Source organism: Cygnus atratus, chromosome 3 (assembly GCF_013377495.2).
Source record: "Cygnus atratus isolate AKBS03 ecotype Queensland, Australia chromosome 3, CAtr_DNAZoo_HiC_assembly, whole genome shotgun sequence".
In the NCBI taxonomy this organism is placed as follows: domain Eukaryota; kingdom Metazoa; phylum Chordata; class Aves; order Anseriformes; family Anatidae; genus Cygnus; species Cygnus atratus.
The window spans coordinates 81,907,106-81,924,664 of NC_066364.1; the positions used below are offsets into that span (position 1 = coordinate 81,907,106).

At 37.4% G+C, this 17,559-nt stretch overlaps 1 protein-coding gene across 1 annotated transcript in view; it reads left to right on the top strand.

The window, feature by feature from the left end:
• FMN2 (formin 2) overlaps positions 1-14,867 on the top strand; it is a 158,860-nt gene extending 143,993 nt beyond the window's left edge. Inside the window, exons 18-19 of the mRNA XM_035558836.1 lie at positions 11,388-11,469; positions 12,890-14,867. Of these exons, the coding sequence (XP_035414729.1) occupies positions 11,388-11,469; positions 12,890-12,916 (109 nt within the window). The 3' untranslated portion in view covers positions 12,917-14,867. The remainder of the gene's footprint in view (positions 1-11,387; positions 11,470-12,889) is intronic.
• Positions 14,868-17,559: the final 2,692 nt, after the last annotated feature.

The following is a 17,559-nucleotide window of genomic DNA, read 5'->3' on the forward strand; positions in this document are numbered from 1 at the left end:
ATAAATAGGGGAATTAAACTAGAATTTCTAGACAGGAAGAGAAAAGTAGAGGGGGACACGGGCAGATATACATACCTTTTAAGTATGTGCATAAGGTAAATATTGCTCATGGACTCACACTGACCCTTGCCTTTATGAAAAGGCACGTCACTGAACGGAGAATAACTTTGTCAGGGATGCCAGCAAAAGAGAGTTCATAAGCAGGATCAACATGGTAAAATTCTGTAAGTCCCTGTTATCTTGCATCACACTAAGCTAGAGAATATCTTTTGGCTGGCTTTATTCAACCCTTTAACTCCCACGATAAATCTTTGACACATTAAAAATAATCTATAATAAAAAAAAAAAAAGCACTTGTCTCTCAAATGTAAAAGTTGCCCATTCCCGTAAGAATAGCAGTTAAGCTGGCACCTGGTGTGTCACACTGTGTATATCTAGATGAAAGGGAGATTCCTGGCCAGCATGTCTCCACAGCTCATTGATCTCTCTCTGCAGAAAGACTGGTATGTCTCCCTACAGACTCCTTGGCAGGATGATTTAAAACTTGCTGTTGAGCAATTTAAAGTCTGGCATTGGATATCTGTACATTGCACAGTGAGGAGCATACTGGTAAGCTGCCACTTCTGTTTGCAGAGGAGGGCATTAAATCCCGTAGCGCAAGCAATGTCCTCTCAGGGTAATTTAAGGGATATTTTGTTAACGTTTATAATAGGAACCAGTGAATCAGACTTGAGAGTGAGAAATCCGGGGACATGGGAATATGTACTTGCAAAGAAATGTGGAAATGGAAGAAAAGAGTAGAAAAAATGTATAGAGACTGGAAATATGAGAGGAAAATGATGGAAACGCGGAGTATGTTCAATGGGGTCACATTTTGCTTGGCATGCTGTTGTGATACAAACTAAAAGCTCCTAGCATGATGTTAGTAAGCAGACACGTTTTCTGGCTTGGGAACTTGAATCTCACTCTCCTTATTTCTATCTAATCAACTGGGCTGCATGCTGCTAGGCTTTGTTTAACAATGGGTAGTTATAATAACATTTCAAAACAGTATTCAGCTTGTGTCTTTGAATTGAACAATTGAAATGTTCCTCAGTTTCTGAGAGTATTTCAAAATTTTAACTTGATTAAAATAGCTTTCTGATCAGAAAATACTGTGTTAAATTATAGACATTGGAAAACATACTTGAAAGAAGTCAAATACAGCACAGATTCAGAAGCTAGGAAGAATCCTTTGAGGCAGTGCCTCACAAAGAGACAGTTTGGTGTCCAGCTGAGACATATTGCTCAATATTTCAGTATTTTTTTTTCTTCCTTGTGCACTTCTGGCAATTAGTACTTTTTTTTCAATGAAAACATCAGGGTTTTTTGGTTAGGGGACGAGAGCATTAACTTTCATTTTTAGCATTGCTTTTGAAGGAAAAGTGTGAAAAATAAAAATTTTGAGATACATTTCTCAAGCTGGATCTCTGGTAGAAATTCCTTTTAAAAACCTTAAGTCCCCTCTCTTCCCCCCCCCCCCCCCCCCCCCCCAGTGTTTTATAAGACTGGAACAAATATTTCTATTTGAAATTGTACACAAACCATTGTGTATCAATTGTAAGCTTGAACAAAATGAAAGATCTAGTATAAAAAAATATTCCAAGTCTCTGATCTCTCTTAAGTGTTGTGACTTTCATCAGGCCAGATTCTAGAATGCCCCCAAGTAATCAGCAGAAGGATTTTTCAGCAGTCTCTTTATTTACTTGGTGATGTAGTGCCATGCAGGCATTTTGCATTGCATTCTAGTATATGCTGTGCATAAAAGGAGGCAGATACCATTCATCATCTCATAATGAAGTTTACCACTTGTTTTCATGGCTCTAATATCAGATTGGGCGTTACAGTTGAGGATATAGTCAAACGGTGATACTGTGGTTCCTACCCCATGGTGATCTTTTCAGATTTTGAAGCCCTTTCCTGTTTGCTAGCTCTTGAAAGAGAGAATGACTGCCTGTGGTTTAAAAAAATAAAAATAAAAAATCAGCCAGACATAATCAATAGATACTTGGAGATTAGTGGTGCAATTTTTCACTAAAAGTTTTAAACAGATTTTTTTTTTTGGACAAGAAGTGCTACAATTTCAATACCTGTAAATGTTTTCATTCCCAGGCAAAGTGATTACACTGGTATTTGAGGTGCATTAAAATATCATAATGTTTTACCAAAAAAAAAAAAAGCATTTGGCATTAAAATATTAGTCCCCAAAAGTTCAAGGCACTTGCAATGACTTAAAACCTACCACAACCCAGACTGGTCTCTGTCTACTGAAGATGTTGTATTCCTCTATACTGAGACATTTTGCCAAACCAGTGCATACAGCTATCATAATGACAACATCCATTAAGTATAAGTGCATGGCTGCATGCATGTATTATAGCATGAGTACAAGGAACAGTCTGTGTTTTTTACGTTTTTGTTAAGAACCTTGCTGTTTCAGCAGTTGTTTTGATGTCAGTATATAATTATGAATAGGCAACTTTTGATACAAGTCTTGTTACCTGATACAGCAAGGTTGGAGGCATCTTATTTTCCTGGCTTCTGCACTTGATATCTCTAATTCTGTGGTTCTCCAGCTGACTTCTTCTAACTTTATTTTCTTTCTAGTGATCTATTCTTTTTACTCATTTCTCATATTTGCTTGTACTGTCAATCCCGTAATATATGTATGGCCCAGTATACCCAACATAGCTACTCATCTGCACAAGGTGTCACCATATCATCTTTAAGATGGTCTCCTTCTCCATATAATCTATTCACCAAGACTTTTCTCGTTCTTTTTTACACATTGCAATTTTTTCCTTCTTTTTACCCCATTTACTGCTTCAGTGTTTTAGAGCAAACACATGGTTTCACGTTTCTGTTCATTCCCGAGTTTCGTTTCTTTTTGCTTGCTCATTATGTTGCTGGTTTTACTTCACCTCCAGTCTTGTTCTCTTGCCTTATTTGCTGTTGAGTTTCCTAACCAAGTAGCCCAGAATGCAGCCAGCTTCTTTGAGAGCAATCTTTGCTTCAGTTCCAAGAAAAACATCGGAAGGTGATGACGAACTTTTCTTAGAGCAACCTCAATTTTCATATGCAAATTCTGGAGGAAAGTGATTTCCATCTTGCCTGAAGGTAGATAGGTATAGCCTGTAATATTGGCCACTTTGACAAGAAAAATACATGAATTTGATGGCAGAAGTCAGGAAATAGATATTTAAGTGGTCATATGCCTCTTCGCATTTTATTAGAATTATAGATATCCTTAAGACTTTATTTTTCGTGTTATTACATTTTCAAGATGAAACTTCCTTTAATACTAAAGTTATCATCTTTAAAACACAGATTTTAATAAAGTATCATTTTTTTTTGCATTTATGCATGTGTTTATTTCTAAACAGATAAGAACAGTCATCTAGATCACAAAAAATATTGTTGCCAGTAAAAACCAAATGATGAGTAAAACCAAATAGTTCTTTTCCGTAGGTTAATAAGATACTTCAACATTCATTTCATCTCTGTCAAGCCAAATTAGAAAGACTTCACTTCCACAAAACAATACCTCCAAACTGAAATTATTTCAGAGCGTTGTAAAGTGTGTTGTGGATAGCAGTAGGACTTCAAATTGGAAGGTCTCATTTTCAATTCATTTGGCTTCAAAGCCTCATATTTTAGGCCACTTTAACATGATACACATGGAAGAAAATATGAGAAGTATTCCCAAAAATCTGTTCTACACAGTTAACTAAGGAGGGGTCGTAATCTGGGTCCCACTACAGGTTACTCTCTGTGTTAAGTGGCCAAATTAAAACATTTTAATCTATTTTTCTTTGGTCCTCTGAGCCAAAGTATGATCAATCACTGCATCTTTCAACCAGCCATTGTCTACCCCATGGTCCTTGAAGCAGCCGGGCAAAGAGCTGGGAGGGATGTCAGGATAGTCTAATACAGAATCTCTTTCTTGGTAGGCAGAGGTTAGGTTTCATCAGTCAGTTTGATGGGAACAGGTATGTTAAAATGTGCTTCTTATCTGTATAAAGTCTTTGCAGTCAGTTACTGAATCATATCTATGTCATCACTTCAATACTATTGGCATGAAAGTAAAAGCTCTACATTTTTTTACTATACTTTTATGTTGGGAATTGTAATTTTCCCTAACAGTTACTCTAATTTTTATTATTGTTATTAATTATTTTTTTATTTTTATTTATTTTTTTTCTTTTTACTGAAGAGAAACTCCTTACCAAAAAGTCATTCTAATTTTTTAGTGACTGAGTCAAAGAAAAAAATCTAGGTCCATTGCTCTTGGAAGAGTTTTCCAATAAACATTTTAAAAGTTTTCTGTTCTTGATATCTTAAGGACATCTGGCACTTGATATTTTTGCTGGGGATTTTTCTTTTAATTATTTGTAAAGGTGGTGTTATTATTATGAAAAAGTTATCTCCACTGCGGACTAACCTATGTAAAGTATTTTGGCATGCAAAACACCTTTTATTTATCTGATAATAAATGTTTAGGAATATAAGGAATATTGGCATCAGCTTTTGCTTTGTTAGAAAATACAGTATATCTGCAGAAAAATTTCTTCTGGGTTTCATGAACTACACTGTCAAACTGTAAAAGTAATGTCTCTGTGAGTTTATCGTGGAAGTTTTTGTGAACAGCTCTACTATCTAAGGCATATAACATTCCAGCCTTCTCACTGTGCTTACATTTGTCATGTCATAGTACTTGCTAGTGAAGTGTAAGGCTACCAAGCCTAGATGGAGCCAGTAAGAAATTAATCTGTCTGCCACAGATACTTCAGACAAAATTATTAATATTTAGTGGCAGGAAAGTGGCTCCCCTTCTCAATGGATTGAATGATGACAGAAGTTCTCTAAGCCTTGATAAGATTGTGGCCAGGCTGGCTTTTGGTCTAGAAGGTAGATAAAGCTACTCCGTCTTTTGGGTTTGTAAGGACATCTGGTTCCTTTTTCCTGTATACAAGCCAAAGTGTAAATTGCATATTCATCTCACAGAGTCTTTAAACTTAACCATAGTTTATGTAAGTTTGTCTCACAATAAATACAAGGTATAAGGAGGTGGAAGTGCTGGAGAAGGGTGTTTTCGTTTTGGTGGAAAAAAGAAACTACTTTGTTATGGGTAATGCTTGTTAGAGTCTCTGAATGTTTCTAAGTGGTTGCATTTGAGATGTTAATTCTTGGGCTCTGTAGGTGTCTAGCTGTTCATTCTCTTGTTCGTTTTAAACTAATTGCTTACTACTGTATGTTCCCTACCTGTTTTCTTATTGTTGGGGCTTTTCAGAAGATTATCCTTTCTGAAATAATGAAAGCAATATTTTAGATAAACTTAATTAATATTCAAGGACATATATTTGTCCAGATACAAGTTCTGAACATTCTTATGCATTCATGGAATCTGCCCTGGGCCTGGTGTTGTGTCCACTGCTATTAATACCCCTGCTCTTCAGATTGCTACATAGAGTTAAGCAACTCTCTGGTTGTCTAGACTGAGAAGATTACTTTAATTTTGTTTTGTTAAGATTATGTCCTTATTAAGGCAAAAACAAGAATCATAGAATGGTTTGGCTTGGAAGGGACCCTAAATGATCATCTAGTTCCAACCCCACCCTCACTGGCATGGACACCTTCCACTAGACCAGGTTGTTCAAAGCCCCATCCAACCCTGGCCTTGAGAAAATGTGGCCATAACTTCTCTAGGCAACCTGTTCCAGTGTCTCACAGCTCTCACAATAAGGAATGTCTTCCTTATATCTAATCTAAATCTACCCTCTTTTGGTTTAACGTCATTGCTCCTTGTCCTATCGCTTCAATCCCTGATGAAGAGTCTTTCTTCCAGCTTTCTTGTAGGCCCCCTTTAGGTACTTGGAAGGATGCTATAAGGTCTCTCAGGAGCCTTCACTTCTCCAGGCTGAAAAAGCTCCCTTAGCTTGTCTTCATAGGAGAGGTGCTCCAGCACATTGATCATCCTCGTGGCCCTCCTCTGGACTCACTCCTACAGGTCCAAATCCTTCTTATGTTGGGGCCCCAGAGATGAATGCGGCACTCTAGGTGAGGTCTCATGCGAGCTAGGTAGAGGAGGAGAAGCATCTCCCTTGACCTGCTGACCACACTTCCTTTGATGCAGCCCACAATACAATTGTCTTTCTGGGTTGCGGGCACACATCGCTGGCTCGTTTTGAGCTTCTTATCGATGAACACCCTCAACTCCTTTTTATCAGGGCTGCTCTCAATCCATTCTCTGTCCAGCCTGTATTTGTGCTTGGGATTGCCCTGACACAGGTGCAGAACCTTGCACTTGGCCTTGTTGAACCTCATGAGGTTCTCACAGGACCACCTCTCAAGCCCATCCAGGTCCCTCTGGATTCCCAAGAAATGACTTGGGAAAAGAAACAAGTAAAAATTGATAAAGGTAATGCAGCTGATTCTATCTTTCTTGTCAAACTGATATGCTCGCTTTTAAGCCAAGATTGGCATGAGTTGGGACAGCTTGATAGCAAATGAGCCAAAGACAGTTTACTGAAATAAAGTGAGTTTGAGAAACAATTGAAAAGTATGAAGTGAGATGATTTGTCAAGATGTAATCAGTCTAGCAAAGCATCTTAGCACACTGTAAGCTTTTTGAATAATTCCCATCACACCATGTTAACTGTACCTCCTGGCTTCTTCAAGAGCACTCCATGTGCCAGTTCATAAAATCTTAGAATATCCTGAGTTGGAAGGGGCCCACAAGAATCACTGAGTCCAGCTACTCCTGGCTCCACACAGGACCACCCAAAAATCAAGCCATTTTTCTGAGAGCGTTGTCCAAACGCTGCTTGAACTCTGGCAGACTCATTGCTGTGACCACTTCCCTGGGGAGCCTGTTCCATTGCCTGACCACCCTCTCAGTAAAGAATGTTTTGCTAATATCCAACCTGAACCTCCCCTGACCCTGTTAGGCTCCCTTAGCACCTCCCTCTCTCACCCATTCTCTGATCATGCCTGGAGTTACTGTCCCACTTCTAACTGAATATTTGGTTGCACTTGAGAGCAATAGCTCTATAAAGGGACCAAACAACCTCTATAACAGAATGTATTAGTTGCATAGAACTAAATAGTTTAAGTAGAAACAGATCTTCAAAACAATAAATCAATCTATACACATGCCTGCCTTTGCCTAAGGGTCATAATTCTCAGGCGCTGAGGAACACCCACCTTCCTCAGACTCTTTTTTTCCACAGCCCCCCTCAGTGGCAGCCTATCTTTCCACACAGGCCATGACAATTGAATCCCTGCTCCTTTCCTAGGAATGTCTTGTTAACTGTTTCATGCTCTGAGTGCTTTGTTCTCAACATTGGTAGAGCAGCAGCGTCACTTTGGCCTGGAGCCTGGAAGTATGTCATTGTCTGCATTTTTTTTCCCCTTTTTGTGGCTGTTGGGAGGAGCACAGATTGCTCTTGTGTTTTCTCAAAACATCCCCTTCCCTTTTCCCAACACTGAATTAGATCCATGAACCTCTTTGTGAAGCTCTAGCAACTGACCATAGATGAATAGTTAAGCCAGTCTTCCTGATATAACAGCTGGAGTTCACACAATTTTTGCACATCTTCGTCTTAGATTATTGCCTTGCATACCCACACTGAAGTCAGTGGGAAGTAGTGCAGGAAAGGTCTGAGCAAGAGGAGGATATGCGGGAATTTGCTACAGTAAAAACAGGACTTGAACTAATAATGAGTTGACAGAAGCAAGGTATTTTTGCCCAAATCTTGTGAATTTGATAGTCAGAAAGATGAAGAATCATTCAGGAGCAGTGGAGAAAACCTAAGAAGTTGAGAAGAATTGCCAGTAGCAATTAAAAAATATTTTCGAACTGAATTGAGACTATTGTCTTTATCTCAGAGAGAACCCTTTATCTGTTTTTCTAGATCTTGCAGTTTAAATGGTATTGATGTTTATATCAAAACATATTCTTCTGTTCTGGAAAGATTAGACTATTTTAATCTTAAATTTAATAAAATAATTATTAAGCTTAATGGTTGGTCTTTGGAAAATTTACTTGTGCACTGCAGAAACTGATACCAGCTCAGGTTTATGACTTAATGTTGCGGAAGGCTAATGACTGCCTTTGTCTATATATTTCACCAATTTGCTGGCTTTTATATATACAGCTGTATATTTGTACAGTATTCTCGGCTTCCAGTTACAACTTGGTCATAAACTAAGCCTCCTAGTAATGAGACTTTGATGTGCTACCTTTTGCTTTTCTAATGACATCTCTTGCTGTAGAAGCATAAGTATAGGTTGTATTGGCTTCATTGAGGCTCTGTCCAACCACTTGAATCTTCTTGCAGGATTGGGGCCAGGAGACAGCAAGCTATCCCAAACCCACACAATGAGTCAGTGATATGGTTGGAACTGGAACTGAGTGGCTGCTAGCTCTCAGCTTTGTCTCAAGTGCTTTAGGGAATAATGCTTTTCGTCTTCTGCATTCCCGTTGCTATGAATAAATAGGCTCAAACTCCAAGGAACTTCACAAAAGCTCCCAAAAAATTTGGGACTGCAGTTATACCAGAGTCTCTTACATAATCCTAGAAAAATGGCTAGTGCAAGCTTTAAGGTTCTCTTTTTATCAATCTAGAAGTTGTGGGTTAATTTTTTTTTCATGTGTAATTTAAGGGACAGAGAAATTAAGACCATCTTCCTCACTGAGTGGCATTGTTATTAGCATTTTCTTGTTCCAAGCCAAGACAGCCTTTCTCCAAATAGCTGTTTCTCTAATAGAAACAGAATATTTAGAGGTGTTACACTGGCAATGATGCTTAGCAAGACCTGCTTTTTAGAGAATAATTCCTATCACTGTATTATCACAGGTTCCATTCTGTAATGAGGATTTTTGTTTTGAGTAAATGTTAGACCCACAGGGAACCATGCTGTCTTATGAGCTGGTATGTTAGGCAAGCAGTGCTCAATATATCCCTAAAGGGGGTTATTTAAACTGGACAAGACTGGAACTAAAGATTTCCTGACATTTCCTGAGAATAACATCTAGGTCTGTGTGAACTGGTTCAGTAAGTGCTTTTGTATATTACAAATGCTATCATTTGCGTGTTGAGTAGCCTGAATACCTGAGTATATTAAATTGCTTCTATAAAACAGTCATCTTGATAATCTCAGTAGTACTAATACTGTCCCCAGGATTTGATACTAGTTTACCCCTAAGTAACGTTTCATTTTCTTATTTAAATGTCTACCAGTGATGGGAGCCAGCTATAGTTGTATTTGAAAATGAGGAAATCATATGATAAATGAGCTATTTAATAACTGTCTTTGTAAGAGTGGCTTTTGATAGCTTGGAATGTGTCTACCTTTTTGAAAATATCATTGGAAGATCAATGTCACAGGTACTTTTCCTCCTTTGGATGTAAGTAGAAGTGAATCAGAAGAAAAAGTGGAATTTTAGGGGAAAAAATATCTTTGAATTGTACTGAATTCTATATTATTCCCATAAGCTTTTATTTAAAACTATCACCAAGTTTTGGCTGCCACTTTTACTGAATCTATTTAAATACATTTTAAAGGTGCATTACTTGGCTATTTGACATTTTTGTTCTACATTATGCTACAGCAATTTGTCTGATTTGCGGTCAGATAGAAAGTGTTATAGCTTGAAAATAAGAGGTTTCAAAAGCTTCCCCACCTACCCCCCCCCACCTGTGCACATAAAGGTCTTCCTACGCTAATAAAATATGGTCATCAAATGAAGAGAGCAGCTTGTTGGAAGTGTTGGAAAAGAACTGAAGTTCAAATTAATTTTTGAAAGTATAAATTTGAGACTTATGAAAAGAACAAGGTGTGTCTGGTGAAGCTGGATGAAGGAGAGAGGAATGCAAAGGCAGTTTTTGTAATGTGCTTAGCAGACCCTGCTGGAGACATATTTTCAAAAATCTGGCCCTTACCACACACAAAAAAAATATTTAAAAATAATAGTAACATGAAGTCTGATTCTTTCATTGTCCTATGTAGCCTCAGTGAAATAGCAGACATGTGAGTGGTCTGGAGATGAACCGCAAGGAACCAGCCAAGATATATCATTTCTCTAATATAGTTTTACTGTTTTTTTTCATTGCTGGATAATGATGAAAAAGCAGAGTAAATGCCATCCAAAATCTATATTGTTGGCAAGAGCAAGCCAATATAGGATTTACATTTTTATTTTCTACCTATTTATAAATAATAGTCTCATTTCTCATCAAAACAAAGTGTACATATCTCACACCACTTTGTCATCACATAAAAAGGGTTTATATAAGTCTTTGAAGCTCAGAGAATTCATAACATAAATCTGTATTATCAGTGTTTCAATAACCATGTGTGTTTGTAAGATTGATCTCCAAAATGAGCAAAAATGTTAGAGCAATGTTCTGCAGTGTGCCATTGAGCCCACCAGACTGATTCTGGCAGACTTGCAGTCTGAATATAGCCTTCTGGCCTTTTTGGATTGCTTTTGGGGTTTGTTCCCTATCTGGATGACTGAAAGGACATTTATCTCATCACAATGTGACATTTTGTGGTATTTCACAAGGCCTAATTTGTTACCATTTACCAAGTCAGGAAACACTAATAAGTGACACCCTCACATCTGGAACCTACTCTTCTCTTTGCACCTAAGCAACCAAGTACCTTCACCTCCAGCATTCATGTAAGCCTCGCTGCTAACTTTCAGTTTCAGAAAGAAAGAGATGTGTGCAGTGTTGTGCACCATGTTGGTTGTAAACATCATGTTCTTTAAGAATGATTCTGGACATTTTCATTTCTAGTAGATCGAAAGTTTAATTTTAAGTTAGAGGGTGAAGACTTGAATTGTAGGTTAAGCTGCTTTGCCATTTTTAGTACAAATAAATTTGGGTTAAAGGGAAGATAGCTTGGTGAGAATCTTCATTTAGACTGCAGTTGAAGTAGTGAGGTCAGGAGTAGTTGAAGAATGATTTCAAAATAGTCATGACAGGAAAAGTAGCTTTCATAGCATTGTTTGGCATGAATGCTCTGAAAGTTAGTCTTCGTGTCTTCCAGTGTATTTTTAATCCTGCTAGACTTGAATCTTTAACTACAACAAGTAGTGATTATTTTTGTAACTAGTATTGAATATGCCATTGATTATGTCTGACCTTGTAAGTGCTAGAGCCTGGTACTATGGCAACAACAGCCAGAGAGTGCAAGTGCTATATTGTGGAGCCTGCTAATAAAAATATGGGGAATAAGGTCCATTCGTATCTTCAGGCCTAAATTTGTAAGTTACATACAGCACTGTTTTTGGAAAATGTTTTTGTCTAGTGGAATATTTATGATTTGTCTCATTTCAGAGTTAAAGAAGCAGAGGAAGTCTGCAGGCAGAAAAAGGGGAAATCACTGTACAATATAAGACCAAAACATGACTCCGGAATTGTAAGTAAAAACTGTAGCTATATTTCTGTTCCTATCATTCATCCTACCTCTTTCTCATTGACTTTTATACGTATGTTATTCTTGATATACTTTGTTTTTTGTTTTTTTTAAATGCTTCCATAAATGGTGTTAACTTGTTAGATTAACAAGTAGTTTGAATGCTGCCTGGTAATGTTACTCCATGAAATAGACATAGCACAAGCAAGAATAGCATATTATTGATCTGTCCTGCCAATCTGTCTGCATCTCAGTCTTGATGTGGGATGCACCTGGACGGGAGAAAGGTAGTTACAGTCTTCAAGCTTATTCAGTCTGAAATTACTTGTTTCTAAACCTACAAAATGTAGGGAAAGTTCATGATAGTATGCATTTTTCAAGTTGGATCTCTGTGTCAAGTACTAGTGGCTTCTGTTCCACTGATCTGTATGTCTTTGGAACAGCAGCTCTAGGAAAAGATAATACTGTGCTCTGACTGTTCTCCTGAAAACAGATAAATACATTTAATGATAGAGGAGTAATTCTTGTCAATTCAGTGAAAATTTTCCACTATGATTGCCAAAACATTGGTAGGATCATGACTTCTTTTACAACAAATTAATATTCCTCTGGCACCTCACATTAAAATTATATCTGTAGCAACTGGTCATCAATTATATTTTTAAAATCTTATAACAGATGATTTTTTCATGTGCCCCCCAAGCATTATTTAATTGTTTTTTGTTTTGTTGTCATGGTTATTTTACTATGACGCATCTGTCAGATGAAGCAGGTTGTAATTTACTTTATTCCAACTAGCATAATCTGAAACATGAAGATATGATATGGCGTTTGTTTCTTAATGTTAAGAGGTTTAGCTCCAAAAAATGGTGGTGTATTTAGGGAGTTTTGGCTGTGGTTCATGCCACAGGATATGTAAACAGGGTAACAGCTTGGTTAGGAATGATAAACTAGATTTTATTTTATCAATTTTATTTGAAACTGGATCAAGAGGCTTTAAAAAAATAAAATGTTAGTTTGGATTTCTCCATCTCCCCTGCATCTTGCTGAATGTAAAGCACTGAGATATAGTTTCTAAAAATAACTATAGGCTTAATTATTCCCGTATCATTACCGTTATTATAGTCACTGAAACTTGGACTTACAGATAGGCCTGAATATCAGGATCTTGGTTCATTTACCACTGCAGTCATTCCCAGTTACTGAAAATTTGATAGAGTGAAAAGGGAAGTAAACAAAATATTTCACAAGCAGTGTTTAGCTGCACTTTACTTCAGTTCTAGTTTCAAAGGGATGTTATTTGTGAATTCAACTCCAGAGTAAGTATAATTCAATGTTAGCCTATGTGTTTGTGTGCTTTACATGTGTGCTATTTTTATGTATACTCAATTTCTTCTTTTTTTAATTATTTATTATTTTTCAGAAAGCCAAGATAAGTATGAAAATCTGAGAGAAGAAAAGCAAAAGCCATTGTTACCTGGTTACCAAAACTCAACATGTCTGTGGGTGGGGGGTGAAGGGGAAGGAAACTACATCATCCTGATCATTTGCTTTCTTGACCTTTTTGAATTCACTTTTTGTTCTCTAGAGTTTTCCACCAATTGATGTGTTAATATACATTCATGAATGAGTGTGTAATCACTTTAATGGAGTGTCCAGCAATAGACTAGGTATGGACTTGAAACACCTTCCCTGTACTCTGTATCTCCTTTTCCACTCAAAAATGATATTTTGTTAAGTGTATGGTATATTACAAATAGGCCAAGTCAGCATGCATAAAAAGCAGCATCTGCATCAGTTCTGAACATGCTGGAAACTGCATTAAGTTGAACTTTATAAGAATGCTACTTGATAAAGTAAAACATTTCCATTCCTACTGGCAACATCTGTCTAACACAAATACTTCATGGCACTGCACTTAGATTAGGGAAAGAAATGTTACTCCTAGTGAATTGTTTGTATCCGTTTCATGTTGGCATTTGTAGTTTGTATTTTGAATCGTTAAGTGCTGTTTATACAGTATAATCAATGCTTTCCCAACTCGTTTGGTTGCCCTCCATGACTAAATATTTGTGGAACAAGATGTTTACTATAACTATCTTTAAAATCGATAAGGCAGCATACTTTTACTTCATCTTTTGCCAGATAGTGAATGTCAGGTGGTAATGGTGAGGTCAGAAATCCAGCATTTAAAAAAATAAAAATGAAAAGCAGGAAAATACAGAAAAGCACAGAAGTACTATGGAGAGTATGAGAGAGATTTGGCTATTATAGTTTGTTAACATTATAAAGTAGCTAATACTTTTACATGAACTTTAGAAGGTGTAGTATAGTTTTAACTGCTGATCAGTTACGTCAGGCAGGCTTTCGGTCACATGTACATGAATTCCCTTTTGGAATTAGCTTTGCAGTTAATTTAAAACTCCTTTAGAGAGCCATTAAAAGACACACATGGAGATTGACATTTATGGAAAACAGTAGCCAATTCTAGTGACAGACTTAAGACTACCAACTAATTGACATCAATTTCACACTTAATGTAATTGCAGACTTTTCCTCCAGGCTTTCAGCCTCCCTGCCTAGGAGGTCAATGATTGAAATCTATGACTTAGGGCTTCCATTTTAGACCACGTGCTTAATTCCTATTTTCAATCCAGAATTTACTATATCAGCCTTGATATGCTCACAGTAACAACCCATTCCTCTGGTCTTAAATAAATAGCCCCAAACCAATCAGCCTGATTGATAACATTTTGCTTTCATGGCTGGCTTTTCCTGAAGTAACCAGTGTGTGCAATTGAACTAGATGCACATGCTCACAGCCTTGGAGCCTGAAAGATACTGGGGTAAAGCAAATGAGGTCTAACCTGCTGGGGTGTGTTGTTCCCTGTCTAATCTAGCACATTATGAGACATTCCTAGTGCTCCAGAGGCTAATATATTATACAAGGTGTCATAAACGAAAGTGTGAAATTTGACCTCAGGAATCTGTTGTTCTTCACATATACCAAGCACTAGAAATGATGGTTTTTTTCACTATGTGAAAAGCAAGTCTCCTGTTGCTGACAAACCTATTTGAAATTCTGTTGTAATAATTTCTGGCAGGGATATAAATTACCAAGAATAGAGTTCTAAAACTTTGTGTTGATGGGAGTAACATTACTATTTGGGGAAGTGAAGAGATTATTTGTTGTTACAACTAACTTATGGAAAAAAAAAATCTTTAAAAAATAAAGCTATTTTAATGGCACTGATTCAAATCCATGTTTGTATTTATGTAAACAGTAGTCTTTTCCTCTTAACTTTGCTCCTAAGTGCAAGGATACAGTAGCATGTTTTCATTTGTAGCCTTCCTGTTTCCTTCAGTACCTACAGTATGTATATTACTATACTAAATGAAATAATAGATCATCTAACAAAGATCACTATGTGCAATACTGTATTTAGTGTTTCTATTTCAATTTTTTTTAGAATGTTAATTTATATGAAAATAAAATGAATAACAACAAAATAGTTGCCTTCTCTCTTCACTCTCAGGCTGTGCTGTAGTTTGCTTGCAACCATTCACTCCCGATGCACCACTTCTCGTTAAGGAAAAACCTTTATGAAGGGATCAGTAGAAACAGGGATTCTCTTTCCTTGCCATTTGGAAGCACAGTGACAGTAATTCCAGGTTATGTAGACATATGACTTCTTCCCTGGATGGTGATAGTGAGGACCTTCAGAGTCCTTTACCCAGTCAGACTGTATCACTCACTTCTCTGGCTTGTGCATACCTTCCAGTAGTGCATTAGGCTTAGGTGGTTCAAATCCATCTCTTTGCAGCTGTGGAGCTGATTTGATACACAATAGAAGCCTGACTGCATTCTTACTATTAAGGCGCCTTTAACCTGTTCCTATTAACACTGCCTACAGTGCCTGTTTCTATTAACACTGCCAACAGGCTCATGAAATTCCTATCAGGACAAAAACATGCTTTCAAAAGTATTATCTGCATACTATGTCTTTTATATGCAAATTTATGAAAATATGTATATGTTGTTTTACATCATTAAAGACACTTCATATATGTCCAACAACCTTGTAGTACTGTTACATACATATTAACATAAGTACATGCTACCCTTTTCACAGGATCTGCAACGCAGATGCTAAAAGTTATTTGCAATTCTGTCAAAGGCTGACTGTAGCTGGCAGTACCATGCTATGATCTGAAGAAACAAGCTGCTATGTAGATTTTCCTCTTTCACTGTGCTCTGGCTCAACCTATTTGAGCATGTCTCTTGAAAACAGGTTGGAAACAGTTATTTTAACTTCTATACAGAGTAAAGTGGCCCATTATGTGCACTGTCATAGCTGACCTACAGCACTCCCAGAGTGGAATCCCAGACTAACTCTCACCATTGCTATTTTGTTCAGTGACACACTTGGCTTTTTACAGAATTCTGGTCTAATGTTATTTTGTTTGTTTGTGTGTAATGTTATTTTTGTTTTTTTAAGAGGTGGAACAGCCCTTTAAGTCCCTTCACCCCCTGTTTATTGCAACACCAAACATGCCACATGTTCTGAACCTTTGTTGATTGTGAACCCCATATATTACTCAGTTACTTAAATTGCAGCAGCTAAATAAGGACTTTCATACCTGAGCAGTGGATGTAACTTACTGAGTATGAGAATAAAAGTCTGGCTTTTATGAGGAGCTATGAAGATTTGTGTTGTTTTGCTTTGCAAATTAAAGTCTTTCAGAAGCATGGTACTTTGTCATATGTGTTATGACGCAGTAGTGGTTAGCTTTTTTGTAGCAACTTTCATCATCCCAAAGCACTTCCAAAAGTCAGTTAAGTATTAACCAACAGTGCCATTGGGAATGCAATTAGTAATATCTTCCGTATGTTGTCATTTTTTCTTGCCTGATTTTTCAGTGATCAGCTTAAGAAGTTGGAAGCAGTTATTAATTTCATTGAGAGAAGATGTAGCAAGTCTTTTCATTGTCATTATTTTCTTGCATGCTCTAGGTTAATAAGGAGAACTGAGTTTATGCCAAGTCCTTTATATCAGTTTACTTAAGTTACACCAAATTTGAACTGCTGTAGATATAAGTGAAAACTGATAGAGTTGATTTTTTCTGAAGATAATATGAACTGGTCAGCAAAGGAAGAAGACAAAAAAAAGAATGCCCAACGTCATTCAGATCTATTGCCCATCAATCAAATGGGACTCATGTTATGGAACAGGTTTTCCAGGTTATTCTCTTGCTTATGGCAGACCCATCTGTATCTGATAAACGTTCATCCAACCTACTTGTAAAAGCTTCTAATTGTAAGTCCATTGTCTCTAAAGCATGGTGTGTCTCTGAAGATAAAGAAAGATAAACTTTGTGTTGAGTCAAAACTATTTTCTTATTTATTCTCATCTGTAGCTCAAATTTAAGCTCTTAGAAACTGGGAGTATTCATTTGTCACTCACCATAGACTGGTGCCCTGCCACATCAGCAGTTCCACAGTGGTAGAGCTAACATTTGTTAGTTGTCTCCTCTTCCTGTCCCACAACACCAGTCACATTTAAGAAATACAGGATCTATCTGACCTAGTGCCTCTTCCATCAACGCTGGGAGTTTTGCCTTGGTCTTGGACTGCTTCCACAACAGGGACTTCACTGGATTACTGCGTAAACCTCTGGTACGCTTTGGTAGTCAGGCAGCTAGAGGCAGGGAGAGCCAAGGTGGAATCTAGGTTGTAATGCAAACAGATGGAAGTTCAGGTGGGTGCTGGGCAATGAAGCTATGGGAAAAGCATGACAGTGGCTAAGAGATGGGCAGAAACGAGAGTGGGGTGTTGGAGGAGATGGCTGCCTGAGCTTCTTTTGAGGCAAGTGATGGAGTCATTTGCAGGTTCTGAGCAGAGGGCCCTGACCACACTTACTTAGGTAATGAAAGCACAGCAGAACAGTAAAACCAAATTACTTAAAAACCAAACAAGCAAAACTCCCAAACTCACAAATTAAATTGCTGAACTATGAGAGGATTTGGTCAAGACATTGGGGGAAGGAAAGACAGCAAAGGGTTTCTGCAGATGTCAGTTACTCTGCCATAAAG